We start from the raw sequence: 21,693 nt of genomic DNA on the forward strand, positions 1-21,693 counted from the left end.
GATATTAGTAAAATAGCAAGATATAGATGTGAGAACAAAATGAAAGGAGGTAATTATTGAAGAAAGGAAAAAAATATATATATGAAAAAGGAGAAAAAAATGATGCATATACTGAGAGAATGCAAAGCAACAAGAGGTGAAATATCAATAGAAGAATTTTTAAATAAAAAAGGAAAAGGATAGAACGTAATGAAAAAGATAAACAAGTAGAAAAATATGAATACAAAAAAGGATGAAAAAGGAGACAAAGGATATCGAAAGCTGAGGAAATTGAGAAAAAAGAGATTGAGAAATATCGAAATATCAAAGATATCAAGAATAAGATATCAAAGATATAAAGTGAAAATTGAGCTAGAATTTAAAATTTGAAGTCAGATACTGTACTACACTCAATTTAATTTAATTCTTATAGTTTATTTTAAAAGTATTGAAAGTTTGTTAAGTTAGAAGTAGTGAAAGATCAGTTTAACTTACAATTAGTTTAGATTATTTCGTTTTTGGTTCTATGTTAATGAATTTTATTTTATCTCATTTTAGTTTATTTATTTGTTTTGTTTTATTTGTTTTCTCTTATCTTATCTTTAGATTTACTTTGATGATTGACGAAGATTTAATTTATTCATTTTCATTGTCATTTCAGTGTCATTGTTTTGCACTTAAAATGTAATACCGGAAATCATCCTAAGCCGGAAGACAAGGATTAAGAAAATAAATAATATAGTGCTTCTGAGTGATGTGATGTTAAATTTAAAATACAGAGTCATTTTTTCTTGTTAAAATATGCATAAAAAATTTATGGAAAATTAAAAATAATACACTGAAAAATCCATTGCATTTTATCATGATATGATCAAAATTGAATATGCCGAACTATTCACTTCACATTCACTAAAAAAAACAGTATCTAATATAAATAAAATGTAATCAATTTGTTTATTCTAACATGTAACGGTACGCATCTGTTCTTACATAAATAATCATTACACGTCAAAATTATTGAGATATCTTGAGTCTTTGTTAATCATTCACCGAACGATTCCCTAAATTTTACTATAAAAAAAACTCTGAAAATAATGTGATTTATCAGATATTTACATTCATCTATAGAAAATCAGAAATTTCTACAATTCTAAAATTTCTTTCTTGGATATACTTTTAGTATTTTTCACTCAAAGAAACTGAATAATCATTAAAACTTTTCTAGGAAAAAACCTGCTATGCTATGAACACCTTGCTATATAGTAATAAAATAGATGGCAACGAAAACATTCCAAGATTTCAATTTCATTTGTTTACAAATATTTACGCAGTAGAAAATCAGATACGACGAAAAAAGATTAACAATAAACGGATATGTTATAAAAGAAAAAGTTCTGCAAATTTGAAAAGCTTCTATTGTTTGAAAATAAATCCAGGAGATTTTCTTACGTAAAATTAGCAAAAGAATCTATGATGTTAATTACAAATGTCAAAATGATGTTATTTACAAGTGTTTAATTTTTGGATTAAAAATGCATTGCTTAACCATTAACTGTAGAATTTATTTAAATCATTTATTTAATGCATCCATATTACATTTAAATTATCGCTTTCTTCTCTTTTTGCATTTTTATGTGCTTTGGAATAATAATGTTGAATTTTTATCTCATTTGTGAAAATTCTTTCTCTACAAAAACATAATTAAAGAAAAAGGAAGAGAAAAGATATAAATGCGGTATAAATGATATTTACTCCGTTTCACAAACAAGGTACATCAAAATTTAATAAACTTTATTTATTTTGATTTAAACAGTACAATTACAAACAGTACAATATATTGGTGAGAGACTTCTGATCTTTTTATAAAGATAAGATTTTGTAAAGATTGAATTAACAACAATTATTAATCATTTGGCAAATGTTAAATCTGTTTGGATCTCTCTTGTAGATTATATAACTATAATAAAAAGGAAAAATACAACAAAAAATATAACAATATATATTTATAACCTGCATGTAGTATATACAGAAAAATACTGCGTATGTTTTGTCCCAAACTAGAAAGAAATATCGTTAACATTTATTTATTTCTCTATTTTGTCTCATTTACAGTATTATAACTGAAAAAAATATTTACAAACATAAAAAGTTTCGACATATATCGAAAATAGTGAAAGTAAACATTTTATTATGGGTCTTTCTACCATGGGTGTTTCTCGCTTCGTGAATAAAATATGTGGACTCAAAACTGCTGTATCTTGGTTACTAACTTATTTTCTGGTGAAACAATAAGTGACCAATTCTTCTAGTTTTTAAAGAATAAATTGAGAAATGTTCTTCTCAATAAAATAAACTGTTATTTTTTCAATGTTTTGTAAATTATTTAAATTTTCGAAGATTTTTTTCTATTTTTTTTTACATTTTCAAAGTATTGATAATCCGACAAAAAAAAGTTTTAGAAGAAAAGATTTTTCCAATATAGATTTAGAATAGAAAGAATGACCTTCTAGCACATTTCATTTTCAAAATTATAGAAATTACAGAGAATGATCGATACACAAATTTTCTTTTTCTCTACAATTTTTTAAACATTTCGAAAAAAAATTGTCAATTAGAAAAAAATAGAAATTTAATTAAACATCTGGATGCTAGTTTCACATTTTAGCCACACAAAAAAATTAATCTTTTTAATTTAATCAGAATTGATATGAATTTTAATATTTTTTCATAAAATTCTTGAAAACTCGTTATCAGAGAAAACTGCAGAATTTTTTTGGGGAAAAGTTAGAATTCTATTAATTATTATTTATCAAAATTCTGAAAATGGAATCAATTTCACGGAGATGACGTATAACGGAATATCCAAATAGTGCATACATTTTTCAATGTTATTAGTAAATACTGACAACACAACACACGTCTATTACAAGTAATATTCCTTAAATAAAAATATCTTATTTATATATGTATGTTTACATGCAATCTAATAAGTACAGTGGACAATATAAGATTAGGATAGATATCACACAGTTGAAGAAAAGAAAATAGAAATAATTCATCAGAAAATTTCTCAAAAGTCAAATATTTTCAGTTTTTCTACTTTTCTTTATCGTGTAACAAAACATAAGAAAAAGAATGTATGACAACAGTATGTTTACGATAAATCCTCTCCACCACTAATGTGCGAAAGAGAGCAATTTAATAAACTCTGTTGGCAATATAAAATTGGAATAAGTAATCAACTGAGAGATATAAGGGAATAGAGGTAACTCGTCAGAAAATTTCCCAAGGATTAAACATTTAGTTTCCCTACGTTTCTTGATCAGATGTAACAAATATAAGGAAAAAACTCACAACAGTGTGTTTACAACAAACTCCCTCCATCCGGAGTTAAAATGACTGTGAATTTACGCTTATATATTGTTACTAAATATATAAAGAGAGCGAAAGAGAAGGAGTTGATTTACGCAGTAGAGAACATGAGATGTATATGTCAGATATTACCGAGAAAATGACGAAATTTTTCTTAAGATTATTTACATGATTTTCTAGAAAACAACATTGACACAAATTGACGCAAAATTTCTCTCTCTCTCTCTCTCTCTCTCTCTGTCTCTCTGCAAAATCGTAAGGTAATTTTATATCGTATCACGTCGCGTGTCAGCGGCGTAATATTGATGGCGCTGCTGTCAGTTTAAACACTATATATACATTGACACTTGATGTTTTTACGCATAATCTCTCTTTATAACAGATATATATATACTACTCTTTACGAAAGTAAAAATATCAATGCCAGTGTATGTGTCAATCAGTTGCGTAATTTATTTTCAAACGCCTATAGGTAACATCCAAGTGTTTGGACTGTGATATCGAAAGGCGATAACGTCGCATGAATAATGGAATTTGTGTGGAAAATCGAAACCGATCGTAATTTCAACTCGTTGAAATTCCTCACGTCGATCGTCGTTATTAACCGTAGAGATGATTCTCGCCTATCGAGTTCGCGAAATGTGCAAACTCAGCGAAATCGTATCGGTTTCGATCGATAACGCGCGACGTGGACGATCCGGGACCTTTAAAGTATCGGAAGATGACAGATTAGACGTACCGAATGTCAACTCGTGAGTGACCGTCTGCTCCGTGTTGCTGCTCTGTGGCATGTCACAAGCGGGTGGGGGTGGGGGTGGTGGTAGAAGCGGCGGCTGCATGGCGTTCTCCATTCCCTCCGTCACTCTATCTGTCTCTGTCCCTTTCGCGGCGCACTTGTCACCGTTATCGCCGTTTCTGCTGGACGTCGCGCACACTATCGTACCGGCAACCAACTAGATACACTCGATCGAAACGTATTTTGCGGTAACGCGGTACGCCCATTCGCGTACTCGGGAATCGGTCTCTCGCGCACTCGCCTACGTGTGTCCGTATTGCGAATACACGTACGTAGGGAAGTGCGTATGTATGTGCGAGGAATACACGTTAATAACGGCGTAGAGAGAGGCAGCAGTGCGATTCACGCGCACGGAAGAAGGTGCAGTCGGGACTTTATCGGAATCTACGGGATTACCCACGCTCGATTACGACACGCCCGTGATCCCCCAAGTATATCGTAACGTGTAACGTCGGCTGTCGCGCCGCGATTTTCACATGATCGTTTCGTACACACGCCCGCACACGCACATATCGCCGCGCCTGGACGGACGCGACCGTGTCACTCGTGCACGCTCTCGCTACTGCGCTCTCCGCCAACACCGCGTCCCCGCAGCCGCGCGCCTTCCCCCACCCCCGCCCATTCCCGCTGCGCGCGCACCGCTTCCATTGGCCGTCGCGCGCGCTGACCGCGACTCAGGCCCGTATCGCGCGATTCACGGATCGATTGATCAATCCACGAGTGTCCGCGTGTCGTCTTCGAGGACGAATTTGCTCCACGTGAATTTCGTCGCACGTGAATTCACTGCGCGAGACGTATGTAATAAACATCATGCACGTACACACAATCGAGCGGCCGACGAAATGCTCGTCGTAAAACCATATCGTTTGATACGAAACTTTGAAAAACGAATCCCTGTATTTGATGGATTTGTGTGCCTTGACGAATGTCACGTTCAATTCGGTTATCTTTTTATTCTTTAAGGATTTGAATCGGAAAAACAGGGAGACTGTTAAGCTATAATTAAATGCGACGATGAATTTGGTCCTAATTAACGTTGTTTCAATATTTGACGCGAAATTTTCATGGTTCGTGCGAAAATAGACACAGCCATGTTTCGCGCGATGTTCTTGAATATTTAATGTCGTAATCGATAACAATGCTGGAAAGATTCGCTACAAATTAAATGTATATTAAATTGCAGTGTAAATAAAATAATGTAATTGTATAAAAATTTGGAGAAATTATATTCTCTTTAAATATATATAATCCCCATCTATCGGGTGCGTGATATCACAGTCCTGCTCCGGAGAATCTTGTACAATTTCTTATCATTGCTTTTTTTTACGTCTCACACGAACTAGTCTCGAAGTGTCGGAGGCAGCTTTTAGTATTGTATTATTCCTTTTGATCGAGAAGACACGCGCGAACAAACAGCCGGAATATCTTCTATAATTCTATATCGAGAGGGAGGGGAATTGTGTATATTGCGTTCTCCTTAATTCTGCGTATCGATTTTTCCTTATTGATAATCAAGGTCGGCACGAGGCGCGTTGCATTATGTCCCGATCATAAAATGAGAAAATTTACATCATCATTTGTACACAAATTAGGAATTAGTTAAGTAATTTTGCAAATAATCAGGCAAAGAAAAGAAAGAGATGTTATAAAAATCTATGTACAAAGAGAGAAAAAATAATTATATAAATTAAAATTGTTCTGTATTCTTCCTAGAGCATATTTTCTTTTGCGAAAGTTTTAATTAAAATGCCAATATAAAAAACAAATATGCATTATCATAACAAATTAGACGAGAAAATTTAATTTAGACTCTTTCCATCTTTCCCATTGAACCAAATTACGTAACTTGTATAAAACGAAGATGTAAAGTTATTCGAAATTTATTTAGAAAGAGAACCGATCAGAAAAGTTCCGCTTACTTTCGGTCACCATATATGGTGGCATAACGAAGAAAACATATTTAAAATGCAAATACAATGTGCTTAGATAATTTTAATATCTTAACGAATCTCGAGATAGTTGTCATTGGACTAATATGAATAACTAGAAATTACAAGAATTCATTTCTAAACATTCTACAAACTGGTTGCTCTATTGATCAATCATTTCACATATAATGAAGTTATGATAAAAATATCGTAACAATATTTGATGTAAAACTGTTCAAAACAACACACGCGCTGATAGCGTTAATTACCATCCTGAAAACACAAACAAGGTGGAAATACTTGGAGGTGTATGATAAAATTTAAAATTTTAGATACAAAAATTTTGACACACATGCAACTGAATAGTATGTATCAATCAATTACAATTTCACTAGAAAGTTCATGGATTATTGATGACTTAAAATGATTGACGCATCAATTTTATGCGCTTCTTTAACGAATTGTATTGCGAGAAGTATCTGAAAAAAATTGTTTGAATATACACGTAGATGCTCGAAGAATTTTTCTATCCATGGCTATTGAAATGTTCGTGATATCGCTCTAAGATATCTTATATCTACGACCTTGATGACTCGCTTGAGTGTGAAAATCGCTCCGATCCGGATCAGTAGTGAATAAAAAGCCGCGCGTAACAGAGAAAAAGAAAAGTTCTCCTCATCATCGTGTATAAAAAATGTTCTCCGAGTACGCGCCTTTCACGACGAAATATTTTTATCACATAGTAATTGCCGTCATTTCGTTCGTTTTGTTTAACAAATTTTTCAATTGGTCCTACAGGAGAATTGCTCCAAGTAAGACGAGCGCATTCACGGCATCCGACGAATCTACGGATCCGAGTGAAAGTAATGTCACAGTGAATACTTGTACACCATATGTAATCGTTGAGCAGAACATAATCATATTTGCCATTTCGGAAAATGAAAGTAGGATGAAAGTAACTTAGTTGAAATTCTGCTTAAAATCTTCGAATTATTTTTTAACAGAGATTTTTGAACAGAGAGAATAAAAATGGTGAAGAAAAAACAACATAATAATAATAAAATTAATAATTACATAATAATTAAAAATTAATATAAATAAAAATGTTGCATGAGCGTAATTACTATAACGAATTCCAACGAGTTAATCAACAGATAAGGCTTAATTTTATAATTGAAAGTTTCCATTTCACACACATCGGTTGTAATTAATTTATAATTCTTTTTTCTTTTTCGCGATTTTATAAAAGATATAAATAATATTATATCTAAAATATTTTGTGTCAAATGTGTTAAGAAATAATTATCGATAAAAAGATTGATATCTTTAGTACTGTGTTATTTTTTCCAATCTTATCTACGTGAATTATAAGAGATATTCTTTTGGAAACTTTAAAATGAGACATCTGTATGAAATATCAAAACATTTATATATACAATACTAGGATGTAATTATATTGATTAACAATCGTATAAAATGTCTCGTATTTTCTTATAGAGGTAGACGAAAAGTTGTTTGAAGATGTTCAAGAAGAGCCTGCCTTACCAAAGGATCTCAAGCACATACCATATCGGTATATCCGGCTGCCCGAAAAGGAAATGTTGTCTCGGGCATCAGAATTTTATCAAATAGCAGCCGCAAGACGTACCTTAAGATACTTTAGCGCGAATCCCGTTCCAAAAGAAGTTATTCGCGAAATTATAAGGGCTGCAGGTATTTGCGTGATATCTTGAATCACATTTCCCTCAAATACAATATCAATATCACATAATTGGAAAATATATTAAACATTTCTTTCAAGGTATAAATCGTGCAAAACTTGTAAATGAAAATAAATAAAGTAGTTTATAAGATTTCTTTAGAGAATATTTTCCTTTTCTTTGAAAATAAAAATTTTGAATTAAAGTTTTTTTGGCATCATCGATTCATTAAAAACTTGAACTTGAACTTTTATATTTAAATTCGCATCTCATTTCTTTCAAGTAACACACACATATACACATACACATATTATTTAGGTACTGCTCCCAGCGGCGCGCATACAGAACCATGGAGCTTTGTCGTGGTATCCAATCAGACTATGAAATCAAAAATCAGGAGTATCGTGGAGCAAGAGGAAGAAATCAATTACAGGAAAAGAATGGGCGTAAAATGGACGGTCGACTTGTCTCCATTGAGAACCAATTGGATAAAGGAATATCTCACCATCGCTCCGTACTTGATACTCGTGTTTAAGCAGACCTATGGTACTTTGCCCAATGGAAAAAAGAAGATCCATTATTATCATGAGATGAGCGTTTCTATCGCGTGCGGAATCCTCATTACTGCTATACAGGTAATTTGAATTTAAATAATAATTGAAATATTTTCTAATTGCAAGAGATGAATCTCTTTTGTCTGGAGGATAGGACCCTTTTTACAGGATGACAAAAATCTACAATTTTACAAAATCACTGAAAAATATTAACATAAAACATTAAAGTACATTGATCGAGAAAAGTATTGTGATTTCTTAACATTAAATGTGTCTTAATTAATATAATTAATATAATTTGGAAATATTTTATACGAGGTATGGATTCAAATTCTTGGAAACTTGACGATTTCTTATATAATAATCGTGAAACGCTTCATTTGAAATATAATTGAATTAATTATACATTTCTATAAAAATAGTACGCCGGCTTGGTAACTCTTACATCAACACCGTTAAATTGTGGACCGGCTATACGCAGTCTTCTTGGACGTCCAGCGAATGAAAAACTCGTGTTACTTCTGCCAGTCGGTTATCCAGCCAAAGACGCCACTGTACCTGATTTACAACGAAAACCTCTTTCCGAAATTTTGACTGAGATTTATTAATGGAAATATATATTAATACGAGACAAATATTCGAATGTACGACGCGCCCTATTGCCTTAACATAATATTTGATACTAAATAATCGAGAGAATATATTTCATTGTATACTTTCTTATTATTTAAATGGACACATCGAAAATAGGAATGTCTGAAATAAATAGTCAAATATGCATTTATGTTAGCACTATTTTTATGAAAAAATGTTATATTTTCGGATTACTATCTTTTTTTTTTTATATCTTACATAGCAATTATTAGCTACAATAGTAAAATGTAATATTTCTTGTCTTATAAAACATCACTGCCAATATCATAAAGTAATTGTAATGTCAAAAAAAGAGCTAATCCCTGAAATATAGCACCTGTTCGAGTCATGTCATTTATATTATAATATAACTTCTCTCCTTCTTTCTTTCTCTCTCTTGCAGTTGAAATGTGTACAATGGCACGCAATAAGACTGTTCTAAACTTAATAATCCAGTTTGTATAAACTAACGTTTATTCCAATTTGTATACATAAAAATAAGCGATGTATAAGTTTGATCAGGTTTAATCGAGGAGAGAAAAACTTAAGGATGAGTCGACAAAAATTTGAATGATATATAACACTAGTTATACAATTAGGCGATTGTAAAATTGTCAAATTACGAAATAAAATTTGACATTAACGAATACCAAATATCACCACAGTTTCTTAAAATTAAGTACATTTAATATATAAAATATAAAAATACTGGGCTAAATGTGTGACGAAGAACATATAATCTTTCTGCGAGTGTGCTGCAAGTCTGCGTATGACAGCTATGTCACTACTAATAGTTACCTCATTAAGTGTAAAAGCTTTAGAGTATCATGATACATACAGAGAAACAGAGATAATATTTTACTTTTATCACTATTCATGGAACAAATACTATTAATATCATGATTTTCTAGAATAAATTTTTTCGTTTCCATATCTTTTTCTTTTTTTTTTCTTTCCTATGAAACTTGGTTTCCTACCAAGTCGATAGCGCGAGGAGCTAAGAGTTAGTGTGAAAACTCGAGATCGCCAAATTTATCGTTAAATTTAAGCAATTGTAAAAGTTCTGAATGCAAATGAAATATTTTAAATATATTATTGACTAAGAGTAGAATAGTCTATATAGAACTAGGAGAGTATTGTCCTATTTAACGATCTTCGACTAAACCTCTTATAGTTCGTTTGTTAGTAATATCGCTATAAACGTGTATATATACATATGTATGTATATATTTATATATATGTATATGTATGTGTCAGTTCGTAAAATGAGCAAAAAATACACTTTGTTCGGTACGAATGTAAAATCTAAGATCATCGGTAAATCGAACTCCGTCTTTGTCTTTAAAATTAATAATCTCTCTGTTCGTTCTCTCTACAGAACTTTGCTGACAGTCATGAGTTATATCTTTATACACTTATATTCTAAAAGCTATCTCGGTTAAATTATATAAATATGTGTCTCCTTATACATCTTTATCTCGTCGAGATCACCAGTGCCTGAGATATCTAATGTAGTTACGCTAAACGTATCCTTCATTAATTATTATTATTATTATTATTATTATTATTATTATCGTCATCATTATTATTAACATAATTTTACAGGAAGCTGATAAATCAATGGCAATTTTGTAATAAATAGTAGTCAATAGAAGTCTTTTCTTTTTTTTTTTTTCTCAAAAAGTTTACCGGTGTATGCCGTATAATACTATACGAGTGAGCTCTCGTGAATACTCTCCTAATTCTCCTAATAAAACGACCAAGACGTTGTATGCCGCAGCAATAACAAGGATAGCTTCATGACTTATATCTATATCTGAGAGTGAACTTAATCACGGCGATGAAATTCAGCTATGCATAAGCGGCACGACCAGGAGCCCTCGGGAGGTGATGCAAGAGGCGGAGACAGACAATACATGTGGTATCCACGATCACAGTCGTCACAGAACAGCAACTGATCCTATTTCAGTTCGCCAAACCGTTAATAAGTAATCCAAATAAAACTCGCGTAAAACGCACACAGTATTAATAAATTATATTCATTTTTGTTCATTTTTCTACGGAGAAATTTGCCGAATTAAACTTTTTCAATAAAACTAAATTTTTTTAACGAGTATAAAGTGCCGACTTTTTAGTTAGACTTTTTCAATAGAACTAAATTTTTTTTTTTAACGAGTAAAGTGAATCTTATTACAATTGAATGAGAATTCTGATAGCATTGTAAATTATAAATTTTGTGCAATCCTTTTAAATCGATGAAAATACATTGTAAATTGAAATTAATTGATCGATTTTTATTCACGCGCCTTTAATCATACGTTCACGGATGTAAAGGAGAAAAAAATGTTACGAACCCTGCAAAAGATTGTGGGCATAAATACTTACATCGTTGTCAGAGGTGCCGCAAATGGAGCAGCATTTGCATTCGATACATTGCCACCTGTACTTGCGAACAGAAACGATCATGTTTGCAGTGAATTGCAAACAAGTTGGATGCCCTACAACAAGAACGTACGAACGTCATGGAACACGCATTTTGGGATGGACGAGGAGATCTGTTTGTGGGATACGAGTAGAAAGGTGCCAGGACAGTTATCTTGTGCCGAAGAACAGTGAACTCCAAGCTATTGTTTTTTTTCCATAAATATTATTTACTTTTTTAATGCTTTTCTTTCGATCACAATCGAATCTTTACATAAAAGGAACATAATGCTGTTTGACAAATCTGATCCACACACAAGTACGACTCTACAAGATGTCTTTCACCTTTCCTCAGCACTAAAAACGTCCGGAATAATGATACGTCCTCATGTTTCCGCACAGAATATTTTATTTCATGATATCTGTAATTTTTTTTTGATGTTGCATTTTGAACATATTGTTATTATTTGGAATAATAGGTGGTAAGTAATAGCAGGGCGTACCTTGGAATAGTTCACGTTCTTTCTTGCGCAGCACAATATAAACGTCGCAGATGCACACTCTCCCTCGCTCCTTTTCTTTTGCTCTCTCTCTCTCTTTCTCTCTTGCATTCTCTCTCTATCTCTCACTTTCTCTTCGTCATACACACATACACGCAACTCATATAACGTATATCACATCCTTTTCATATATATCATATATATATATGGAGCCATATATATATTTATATATATAACTAGTGTGATTTTTAAATACTATATTTATAAGCCTCATTAAGGGTATTGCTTAATTAAAACTGCCTAATAACAAGTCTTCAATTTTATATATAACAAGGAGGAACTATATATCTGCATGCTTCCATTGTTTTTATACCATGTGAGTTTTTCTTACGACAATCTAAGGACAATATAATATCAATTTATACAAGAAACTAAAACGTAAATATATATAGTACCCTCTCTATTCTCTGCCATATTTAGCTATACCATATTATAAATGATAGAATATTCTACGTTGTATTTCATATGTTATATGTAAAGAAGCTGTAACATACCTTTGTCATCTATATACTCGAGTTACATAATATATGTATATTAAAATTACTTCTTTAAAAGAAAAAAAAAACTATGAAACTCTATGATTAAAAAATATGTTTGCTCACTAATCATATAAATTATCTCCAATATTTCAGAAATTCAAAATATAAAAAACAGCGTATACACACAGATCTACATATCGTGTAAGAGAAATAAAGAGATTATAATTAATATGTAGCGTATATATAAGTATAGAATGAACTGCATATATATATGTATGTGTGTGTATGTATAAAATTACGATATATATCTATAATCAGCAAAGTATATAAAATAATTCGAGTTTATTCGAAAGCAGATTTAAGAAGCCGCGCTTCTCCATGTGCCTGGAAAAACTCATAAGGTATTACATTAATTTCATATGCGGGATATTCTGTGATTATTCCTAATCAAACGATATCTGTAAGAGTATCAAAGCTCTTGTACAAAACTAAGCTATGTCAGATTTCTACAAGAAGAAGATATAGTTCAAGGATGCGTTTACGTCTGACACGCATCGCGTTTTAAAAAGGTATCTAACTAAAATACATACAGTAGTTAAAAAAAAAACGTCATTATACTCCGTAACTATAGTTTTATCTCGCCTATCATATTCTTTTTTTCTTGCTTGTTAAATACGTGCGTAATAAATATATTGCGTTATTATAAATGACAATATATAATAGCAAGAGGGGGGGGGGGATAGGGGAAACGATTATACTACATTATTAGATCGAAGAAGCTAATGCCCATAACTAAAAGTAATTAAAAACGGCAGATATACAATGGAATGTGAGAGACGTGTTAGAGGAAATCAACAAACTCCGAAAACGCGCGCGATCGCGTTTTTTATCTTTACAACAAAATTCGATACATGTAACACATTCTCTACTTTACACATGTAAAATTAAAACTCTTGTAAAAAAAAAAAGTTAGAGCTCCCCGCTTCAAAGTATCATCTCGCATATGTCCTCACGCGAAAAATACATAAAAATCATTAATAACCGTAACTTACTAATACGAAGACGAACGAAGGTCTCTTGGGTAAAAATTTGTGGAAATTGTCTAAGGGAGAACAAGCTGTTACTCAAAAGACACAGAGTTTTACTGTTCAAACGAAACATTTTTTTGCATGACGCATGTTATATACGAAACACGTATATTTTATATCGCGTATAATAAACGTCTCTCCCATTTTATAAACGTATTCCACACTGATGCGAATCACCCTTGGCTCGATTATAAAAATAAATGTAATGAACACATAAAATTGTTGTTACGAAACGAATATATATATCATAAATTATCATGATAGATAAAACATTATCGATGTTCATGTCAATCTCATCCAGTCAATCTTTCGTATCGAAATTCTCTCAAAATCGCGAAAGAGATATACGGAGATCCTTAGAATTGCACTCTTCTCTTTCATTATCCTTCTTTTCTGTGCTGCGCTCCTAGTTCACATCTCATCTCTCTAAAAATCTCGTAAGAGATTTACTCAACAAACGCAAAGATACAAAAGTATTTACAGACGAATCGAAAAACATGTAGAGAGAAATATCGAAATATGACGCGATCAACATGTCGTTATCTTACAATAAATATTGTTACCTTCATTAAAACGATTCTTATGATTGTGCTGAATATATATAAAGTATATGTATATATATATATATATTGCATCTCGCGTGTATCTAAAAATCCTCTTAAACTTGCCGGTGCGTTTCTCACGCCGTGTATACCTCTTTTCTTTTTTCTTTTTTTTTTATCTTTTTTTTTTCTATTTTTGATTTCCAACACGCAATAACGTAAATATCAGGATACACTGTCAAACAGAAGACAAACACCTCTTCCTCAATACGTGCTCTAGTGGTACTGTGCAACAGGAATTTTAATAAATCTGCGTAAATTTTGCGCAAAAGCAAAACGTCGATTCGATCGTTCGATTTCTCTATTCGATCTATCTAATCACACATACGCACGCACGAAAAAATTTGACTTATATCTCACTGTGATAAAGACTTTTTAGACTCTTCCCGTGCTCTTTTCCGGTTAATATTAGACGCGTTTGAACCTCCGATTTTCTTTTTTTGTCTCTCCCTTAGAACTAATCAGTGAAAATACTAGAAATCACAGCAAATTCGCGCGTAGTAAAGGAATTCTGGAAAATTCCTATTACTCAGATGCGACAAGTTGCACCATTGACAAAACGATGTTTTGTGTTCCTCGCCTTGACTAGTGTATGTAAAGCTCGTAACCGTTTGATCTCTAAACACCGTGCAGATAATTAAATGCCTCTCTCTTTCTCTCTTTAATTATTGCACCCGGGGAGTTGCACAACAGCACAGTTTCTATTACCCTTGGCGGCAGTGACGAAAAAATGCGTCACGCGCGACAATTGTAACCCTATACAACTCAAAAAGTTTTACCTCCTCTTATTCTTTCTTTTCTCTGTTTATCTCAACAACTTAAAGCGAAGATTTATAGAAAGTAACATGGTCTGCAAAACTGATAACAGATCTCATTTTTTACGATATCTTCTAACGGCTACACGCGTACGCGTGATACGCATCAACGAAAAAAAGGCAGGATCCTCAAGAAAATGATTACAAATGTAACAGATAATTCTAAACATCTCGATATTGCGCGATTAACAATTATAGGTACGTTTGGAATATTACGAATAGGGAGGGGGAGGAAACAGCGATCCTCTCTTTGCGTAAGGAAGAGCACGTACGCTTGCTTGTGTCGTAAAATTAACAAGTTACTCAATATCTTTCACGATGTTAACAGCTGAAACATGGAAGTATAAACAATTATAGCGTGAACACGTATATATATATACCCAATAACGCTATATGCCGATATCGGCGCATAAGATACCGCCGACATGAAAACCATCTCGTATCGCTAAATCATCGCTAAGTCACATATCGCGCGTTACGTAAATAAGCTGCTAGTCGCATCTCAGTCGCGCGAAAGCATACTCGAGATATTGCAACGTATGTACCGATCTCCTGATTTGGTTTTTGAGTTGTATCTGGCTAATGTATTCACAGGACGCAGTGCGCGATAGGCTCGCAAAGAGATGTAGAAAATAGTACCGTCCGTGTAGACACGGAACGACTCTTACTGTCTCTCTCGATTCAGAATATATTTATCATCATTTATTATCGTCGTTATCATTCATCCTCATCGTCATCGTCGTCAATCGTCGTCTTTCGTCGTCGTAGTCGTCGTCGTGCGCGGATCGAGTTAATTGTGATTCGCTCTCCTGGTATACTTGCGCTTGATCTTTTCCTCTGGCTTACCTGAGCGGCCACAGTCGCTGCACGACACCAACTCCTCGGATCCCCCCGTCTTCTTGTTCTCGCGAGCGTCACCCAGGCAGAAGTCGCAATACGGGGACGGTTGCGCCGCGGACGACTTGCCGCCGGCCTTCTTCTCCACGATCGGTCCTCCAGCTCCGCCGCCGCTCGCCCCTCCACCTCCTCCTCCTCCTCCGGGGGTGGGCGACCCTCCTGTCACGGTCTCCGCGGAGGAGAGCGACGGAACGACGGTGCTACCGGGCGAGGACACGGCAGGCAGATGATCTTCCTTGGCCGAGATGGTGGGCGACGCTGGAGCGATGGGCGTCTGCGCGGACGTCGGCTGCAGCTGCTGCTGCGATTGTTGCGATGGTTGCGACGCCGTTCCCGCAGCGGATGCGACGGCTGGGGCCGCCGGGGAAGGACTCGAGGTATTCGAGGAAGTAGCATTCTGACGACCCCGACGCGTACCACCTGATCACAAACCGATCAACATACCCACAGTTGCGCTTTGCCGTCATAAGCTGATGAACCATGCACACCGGCTTTATATGATAGATACAAAGTCGTATTTTTTTTTATTCTTTCTCTCTCTGCCTTTCTTTTTCTCTTTTCGTGAACGTCCATTCGTAATCGATTCGGTTATGTCGAAGTGGGCTGAGATACAACTCTATTCTGGTTCAAATACGCAGAATGATCTCTAAAATTATGAAAATTCAACTCAAAATTACAAAAAGACAAAGACAAACATTGAAAAATTTGGAGAACAAGATTGGAATTTAGAAAAAAATTTATTATAATTTGCACTTTGTCGGCTTTAATAAGATTTTTATTTAAATTATAATTATTGTAAAGTTTTATATCGAAAAAAGATTTGGCTGCAAATTGACAAAAATGATTAGGAATATTTATAAATTTGGAAACGAAAATGGCTATACATATATTATATCTGTTATGTATTATTTTACATGGATTGTAAAGCCCACCGTTTAAATTATCACATTTTCTTCAGATAACAGAATCAATTATTCTAAACATTCATAAAAATGTCTAACAAATTGTTACAACAAGGAAAAAACAAATCTGATTATGTAAGTATAACAAAGTGCACATATCAATCATTCCATCACCAGCAGCAAAATCCAAAGATATAACGACGAGATATATCGATTTCAATATATAGAGACAAATACAAACAAACGATTTTTCAAACATATTGGAAACTACAAATAACTTCAAAGATACCTATTTGAATCAACGAAGCCTTAACATTCATTAATAGGAGAATCGAAGCCAAAATCGCTCTAGGAGTAATACATAAGCGTCAAAACAGCGAAGAAAAGAAAAATCTTTACGTTTGTTAGACTCATTCATAAAAACTATAATCATGCTGAAAAGGGAGATACTAATTAAAAGAACTACATATTTAAAAAAAAAAGAATAGTACACAAGACAAGTACACAAGACGCTATAATTACGTTTTTTAAAGAAAAGAAAGAAAAAAAATAACTAACTTTGATGATTCGATAAGATCTCATCTCTCTCGTTATCTTAAAGTATATAGAAAAAAAGAAATAATTCTATATTGCAGAAGCATGCTACTGCAAAAGAGATGCAACACAAATAATTATCGCTTTCTCATACATTAAGATATAAGGCATTCCCACTTGTTCTCACACAATAGGTAAAATATAAAAAAAATACACAAATATATCTTTATAATAAAATGCAAAATCAAATCACTTATATCATACTGACTTGAATATCATTTGATCCGTATGATATATAAATTAGTGATTATCATAATATATATATATAATAAAATTAATATATAATTAGATATATATATAATTAGATATTAGAAAGGCATAAATTTCATACATACATATTTTAAGAAATATAAATTTAAAATTAGAAAGAAGAAGATATATATAATGATATCTTATTTGCAATGCATGCATTTGCAGTACATGTAAAAAAATTTATAAATATATATTAAGTTGTACGGGATGAGTTCTTGGATAAATAGTTGCATGGAGTAAGATTGAAAACAATGGCATAGATGGAGAAGGAAATTGGATCAGAGGCTTGAGGAGCGCGGGGCTTAAAGGAAAGTGAGAAAACTGAGCTGATTTTGGCTCCAACCTGGCTGGTTCGAAGCAGCGGTGTCTGCAACGCTCCTAGGTTCAACTTCGGCAGGACTGGGACTTAGTTCCTTAGCAGGATCACCGGAGGAAGTAGAGTGGGAATGACCGTAATGGTAGACCAGACCAGGTCTGGTCTTATACCGTGCGCTGCATACTGCAAAAGTGCAAATACTGTTTTCCCGCAATCCATCCAATGCAACGTCCAATGATAAGACAGACCTTTTTGTTTAATGGACGATCAAGGGAGGTAATATCATATGGGACATCAGAAAAGCTGATAGGGGGTAACGTGGGGGGACGCGGGGTGGTGGTCAGGGATAGCATTTGCACACCTTCCGCACCAGTACACATCCCTATCCACCTACGAGTCTATATGTGGACAAGCAGTGAAGGAGTTCCAGCCCAAGAAGCAAAACTAATACGATGCAAGGCTTGATGCTTGTACTCCTACAGAATGAGCTCGCTACAGTGTTGAGCCAGTACATTCTTGCTCTGTTATTATTGCAGGTAGAACTAGTCCGAAGATATTTGGGCCGGTGACATTAGCTCGATCGTCAATAAACAGAGGTCAATGTTCTGCTAAAATTATCTCTTTAACGAGCTCTTGACAACCAGACCAAATGTCTTTAGATCATCTGCTAGTCTAACAGGAGTGGTTTCAAGAAGTAAACAGATTGCAGGCACATTCGAGTTAATTCATAGACTTTGTGTCCGGAAATGTTTGACCAAATTAGTAATGGCTATTTTATACTCCTTCAAGAAGAGAATATCAAGTTTGTTCAGAAAGTTATTTCAATTTTTTTTTAAATCTTTTCGTTCTTTTGATTATGCTATAAATGTAATTTAATTCCATAAATTTGCGCATAATAAGTATATAAATAAACTGTTTTTCTCGAAATAAACACACATTTATAAATCAATGTCTTACTTATGTCTTACTTGTAAATGTAAGAGATAACTCAGCTTCAAAGTCAAGAGATTATATGTTCATAATGGATTTAAATGTTAGACAATGATAGTATAAACTTTCAAGTAAAGTTCAAGCATTTGACTGACATAATAGTATTGTTAGTATTAGCTTTTACCCGTTTTATTTTAATTAGAATGAAATGACTATTAAAAATGACAAATGTTAAGATTAATTAAGTTAGACTGCAATGTGTCAGATGTGTCCGATTTCAGCATGGTAATAGAATAATTATTCAAGTTATTTGCATAGAAAGTCTGTATATATCTTTTGATTATTTTTAATCCAATTAATAAATGTAGAAAAACATTTGGAAGCTTAAATATAAAAATCATATATACTATTTATGCACAAAGTTTTGGATATTTGGAACATGTAACTAATCTTTGCCTTGCACTCAGAATCATACCATAATTGCTCCTACTCAAATAAAGAAAAACAAAATAATATAATCAAATATAAGTTTTTCAATTTTTATACTTTTTAATTTTTGTATATGTTACTTTTAATTTGAATGTGACTGATGATACCAGTCAATATGATATACTCTGATCAGTTTTTCTGAATAAGTAATATTGAGTTGTAAGAAAATAAGCAACTTCTCGCATTATGTAGTTACTGTTGTCTGGCATATATAAGATTATTTAACTGTAATATTTAACAATTTATTTCGAATTTCCATTCTTATTTTATATCATAATCTAACTTTGTGTCGTGGTGTAATATATGGGGCACCATATAAACGTGGGATAAAATTAACAATTTTGTAACAAAAAAATACGTTTATAACTTATTTGAAATAAATTTCAAAACTAAAAATAATATTTATAATAAACTAATAACAGGAAGAATAGTCATTTGTAGTTGTATCTATGATTAAACTTACGGTCACAAACGAATGGTTTATCAGTGTCAACAGTGTCGTAATTGGCTTTTTTGCGTCCACGACCCCCACCCTGCATTAGATATAAATTACATTATTTATATATTTATGCAGATTGTCTATAAATTTAAAAGTAGGTATAAATTTAAAAGGATCTTGCACATAAAATATGCATAAAATATGCATAAAAATGCATAAAAATGTATATCACCTCAAGATATAGATTCATTGTACTATATTAATATTTTTTATTTGAAATATTTATTATATCTGTAAATGTATTCCTACATACCTTTGTTCGTTTACCGCCTGGACTATCTGTTGAAGGTGGATGACTACGAGCAGGATGATGGCCACCTCCACGAGTTTTTCTGCGTTTTCTTTTACTACTATAACTCTCTTCATAATCATAATCGCTATCAGGATCAGGTTCTTCGTAGGCATCCATATCTAACATATCTTGTTCATCATAATACCAAGCATCTTTACTATGTTCATCTAAAAATATTCAATTTTTATTTGCAACATAGCTTAATAATACCAATATTTAAATTATATGATTTAAATAATGATAAAAATATTTTTTATGTAATAATTTTATCTGTTATGATACTGTTATAATACCATTAAGTTTTGTTAAATTCTATAAAATATTTATTTCATTTTTTGTTTACCTTTAAGCACTACTGAATCTTTACTATCATCATTTATGTGCGTAACAGCTTCTACACCTTCTGTTCCATCCTCTGTATCACCTCTTGGTCCTCGTTTTGGATGCAGATAGTGCATCAAGTATTGCCGTCGTTTTTTTCGCCATCTTTTACTTGGATAGGTGTAGATTTGACCATGTAACAACCCTGGTAATCTTTCTCTTGAGGACATAAAAAGTGCAGAATGATTCTGTGCCACACCTGTAATTTTAAACAATTTTAAAAATTATATATCATTTAAAAACAAAATTTTGAGATAAATAATTGTAATAATTTTAATTGTAATTGATATGTTGCAATTAATATGACTATTTATAAAAATATAAAAACTTAATTAGTATTAATATAGATAACCTAAATTAATAGAATTTTCTTTTTACAAAGAAATAGTATATTATTAATTTAACATTAAACATGGTATAGAGATATTTAATTAAATATAAATTGTTGATACAAAGTTTTATTCCATCGAAATATTAAGTCATAGAATTAAATCATTGTTACAGCTTAATCATCTTACATGATTTTGCAGAATGTTTACACATTCGCGATAAACTCGATTAAATAAATCAATACTAAACCGGTATTAATATATGATCATTAATTCTACAATAGGAGTAAAGATAAAATTACCATGACATTTAATCATCTTACCCGTTTGCGAATCGAGAAAGGGCATACGAAGACGTCGTTCCCGGCATAATCGACTATTATAATTGGAGGAGTTTTCAATGGCTTCTCTGTAAGCCGTGTCGTTGAGGAAGCTGCAAGTGGATCGATAATTATTTGCGATTGCTCTGCGTGAGACTTTTGCGATAGAACGGAGCTTAGAAATACGTACCTTTCTATTTTAGTTAAATTACTTTCGTTCACCACTTGTATTATTCCATTGTTATTGTGGGACATGGCCGGAGCCATAGCCACCGCTGTCATCTTTCACCTGCCTGATGTCCAGAGTCGAGACGTTATACTCCGTTACCTTGTATACCAGATACTACAGTACCTCTTCTTCCCGGAAGTGGCACTACGATGATCAAATGTCGTGCTCTAATATCAATAAAATCAAGAGAAATATAGTCTCAAGTAATGATATAAATAATAGCGAAAAATATTATTGACAATACGTAAAATATTATTATAAGATGAGTGAGATAGAAAAAATATTTTTTATATATTAAATACAGTCGATTTCCCTTTTATTTTAGGATCACTTCCT

General features: G+C 32.9%; 3 protein-coding genes across 7 annotated transcripts in view; 1 reads left to right on the top strand and 2 right to left on the bottom strand.

Annotated features, from left to right (window-relative positions):
• LOC105256569 (ribosomal protein S6 kinase alpha-5) overlaps nucleotides 1–4,718 on the bottom strand; it is a 34,645-nt gene extending 29,927 nt beyond the window's left edge. The window contains exon 1 of one of the 3 annotated variants that reach the window (XM_011266605.3): nucleotides 4,091–4,718. Coding sequence is in view for 1 of the 3 variants with exons in the window: in XM_011266609.3 (XP_011264911.1) it covers nucleotides 4,091–4,202 (112 nt within the window). In the remaining 2 variants the exon portion in view is untranslated. The remainder of the gene's footprint in view (nucleotides 1–4,090) is intronic. The other 2 variants (XM_011266609.3, XM_011266607.3) reach the window with 2 other exon arrangements.
• A 1,808-nt stretch (nucleotides 4,719–6,526) lies between these two features.
• LOC105256572 (iodotyrosine deiodinase 1) lies at nucleotides 6,527–9,247 on the top strand. Of its 2 annotated transcripts, XM_025408974.1 has the most exons (5): nucleotides 6,755–6,780; nucleotides 6,874–6,938; nucleotides 7,573–7,788; nucleotides 8,094–8,410; nucleotides 8,752–9,247. In XM_025408974.1, exons 1-5 carry the CDS (start codon nucleotides 6,770–6,772, stop codon nucleotides 8,935–8,937), a joined length of 795 nt encoding a protein of 264 aa, XP_025264759.1. In that variant the 5' UTR covers nucleotides 6,755–6,769; the 3' UTR covers nucleotides 8,938–9,247. The 2 variants fall into 2 exon arrangements, with proteins under 2 accessions (XP_011264914.1, XP_025264759.1); XM_011266612.3 differs by having other exon boundaries at nucleotides 6,527–6,938.
• A 166-nt stretch (nucleotides 9,248–9,413) lies between these two features.
• On the bottom strand, nucleotides 9,414–21,513 carry LOC105256570 (zinc finger protein ubi-d4 A). 2 transcript variants are annotated; one of them, XM_011266610.3, is made up of 9 exons: nucleotides 21,319–21,513; nucleotides 21,132–21,241; nucleotides 20,442–20,678; nucleotides 20,060–20,265; nucleotides 19,771–19,840; nucleotides 17,916–18,071; nucleotides 15,774–16,244; nucleotides 11,348–11,460; nucleotides 9,414–10,922 (listed from the first exon to the last, which is right to left on the bottom strand). In XM_011266610.3, the coding sequence occupies exons 1-9, from the start codon at nucleotides 21,408–21,410 to the stop codon at nucleotides 10,791–10,793; spliced, it is 1,587 nt and encodes a 528-aa protein (XP_011264912.1). In that variant the 5' UTR covers nucleotides 21,411–21,513; the 3' UTR covers nucleotides 9,414–10,790. The 2 variants fall into 2 exon arrangements, with proteins under 2 accessions (XP_011264912.1, XP_011264913.1); XM_011266611.3 differs by lacking the exon at nucleotides 17,916–18,071.
• Between the last annotated feature and the right edge of the window lie 180 nt (nucleotides 21,514–21,693).

This window comes from Camponotus floridanus, unplaced genomic scaffold (assembly GCF_003227725.1).
Source record: "Camponotus floridanus strain SB8 unplaced genomic scaffold, Cflo_v7.5 scaffold24, whole genome shotgun sequence".
NCBI classification, from domain to species: domain Eukaryota; kingdom Metazoa; phylum Arthropoda; class Insecta; order Hymenoptera; family Formicidae; genus Camponotus; species Camponotus floridanus.

What these genes read in the sequence shown, in the direction of transcription:
- LOC105256570 (XM_011266610.3), bottom strand. Translation starts at nt 21,410, where the DNA reads ATGACAGCGGTGGCTATGGCTCCGGCCATGTCCCACAATAACAATGGA. An exon ending in CTTTCTCGATTCGCAAACGG is followed by an intron (nt 20,679 to 21,131) that starts GTAAGATGATTA and finishes TTAAAATTACAG; the next exon opens with GTGTGGCACAGAATCATTCT. An exon ending in AGATTCAGTAGTGCTTAAAG is followed by an intron (nt 20,266 to 20,441) that starts GTAAACAAAAAA and finishes GAATATTTTTAG; the next exon opens with ATGAACATAGTAAAGATGCT.
- LOC105256572 (XM_011266612.3), top strand. Translation starts at nt 6,770, where the DNA reads ATGTTCTCCGAGTACGCGCCTTTCACGACGAAATATTTTTATCACATA. An exon ending in ATCTACGGATCCGAGTGAAA is followed by an intron (nt 6,939 to 7,572) that starts GTAATGTCACAG and finishes ATTTTCTTATAG; the next exon opens with AGGTAGACGAAAAGTTGTTT. An exon ending in CGAAATTATAAGGGCTGCAG is followed by an intron (nt 7,789 to 8,093) that starts GTATTTGCGTGA and finishes CATATTATTTAG; the next exon opens with GTACTGCTCCCAGCGGCGCG.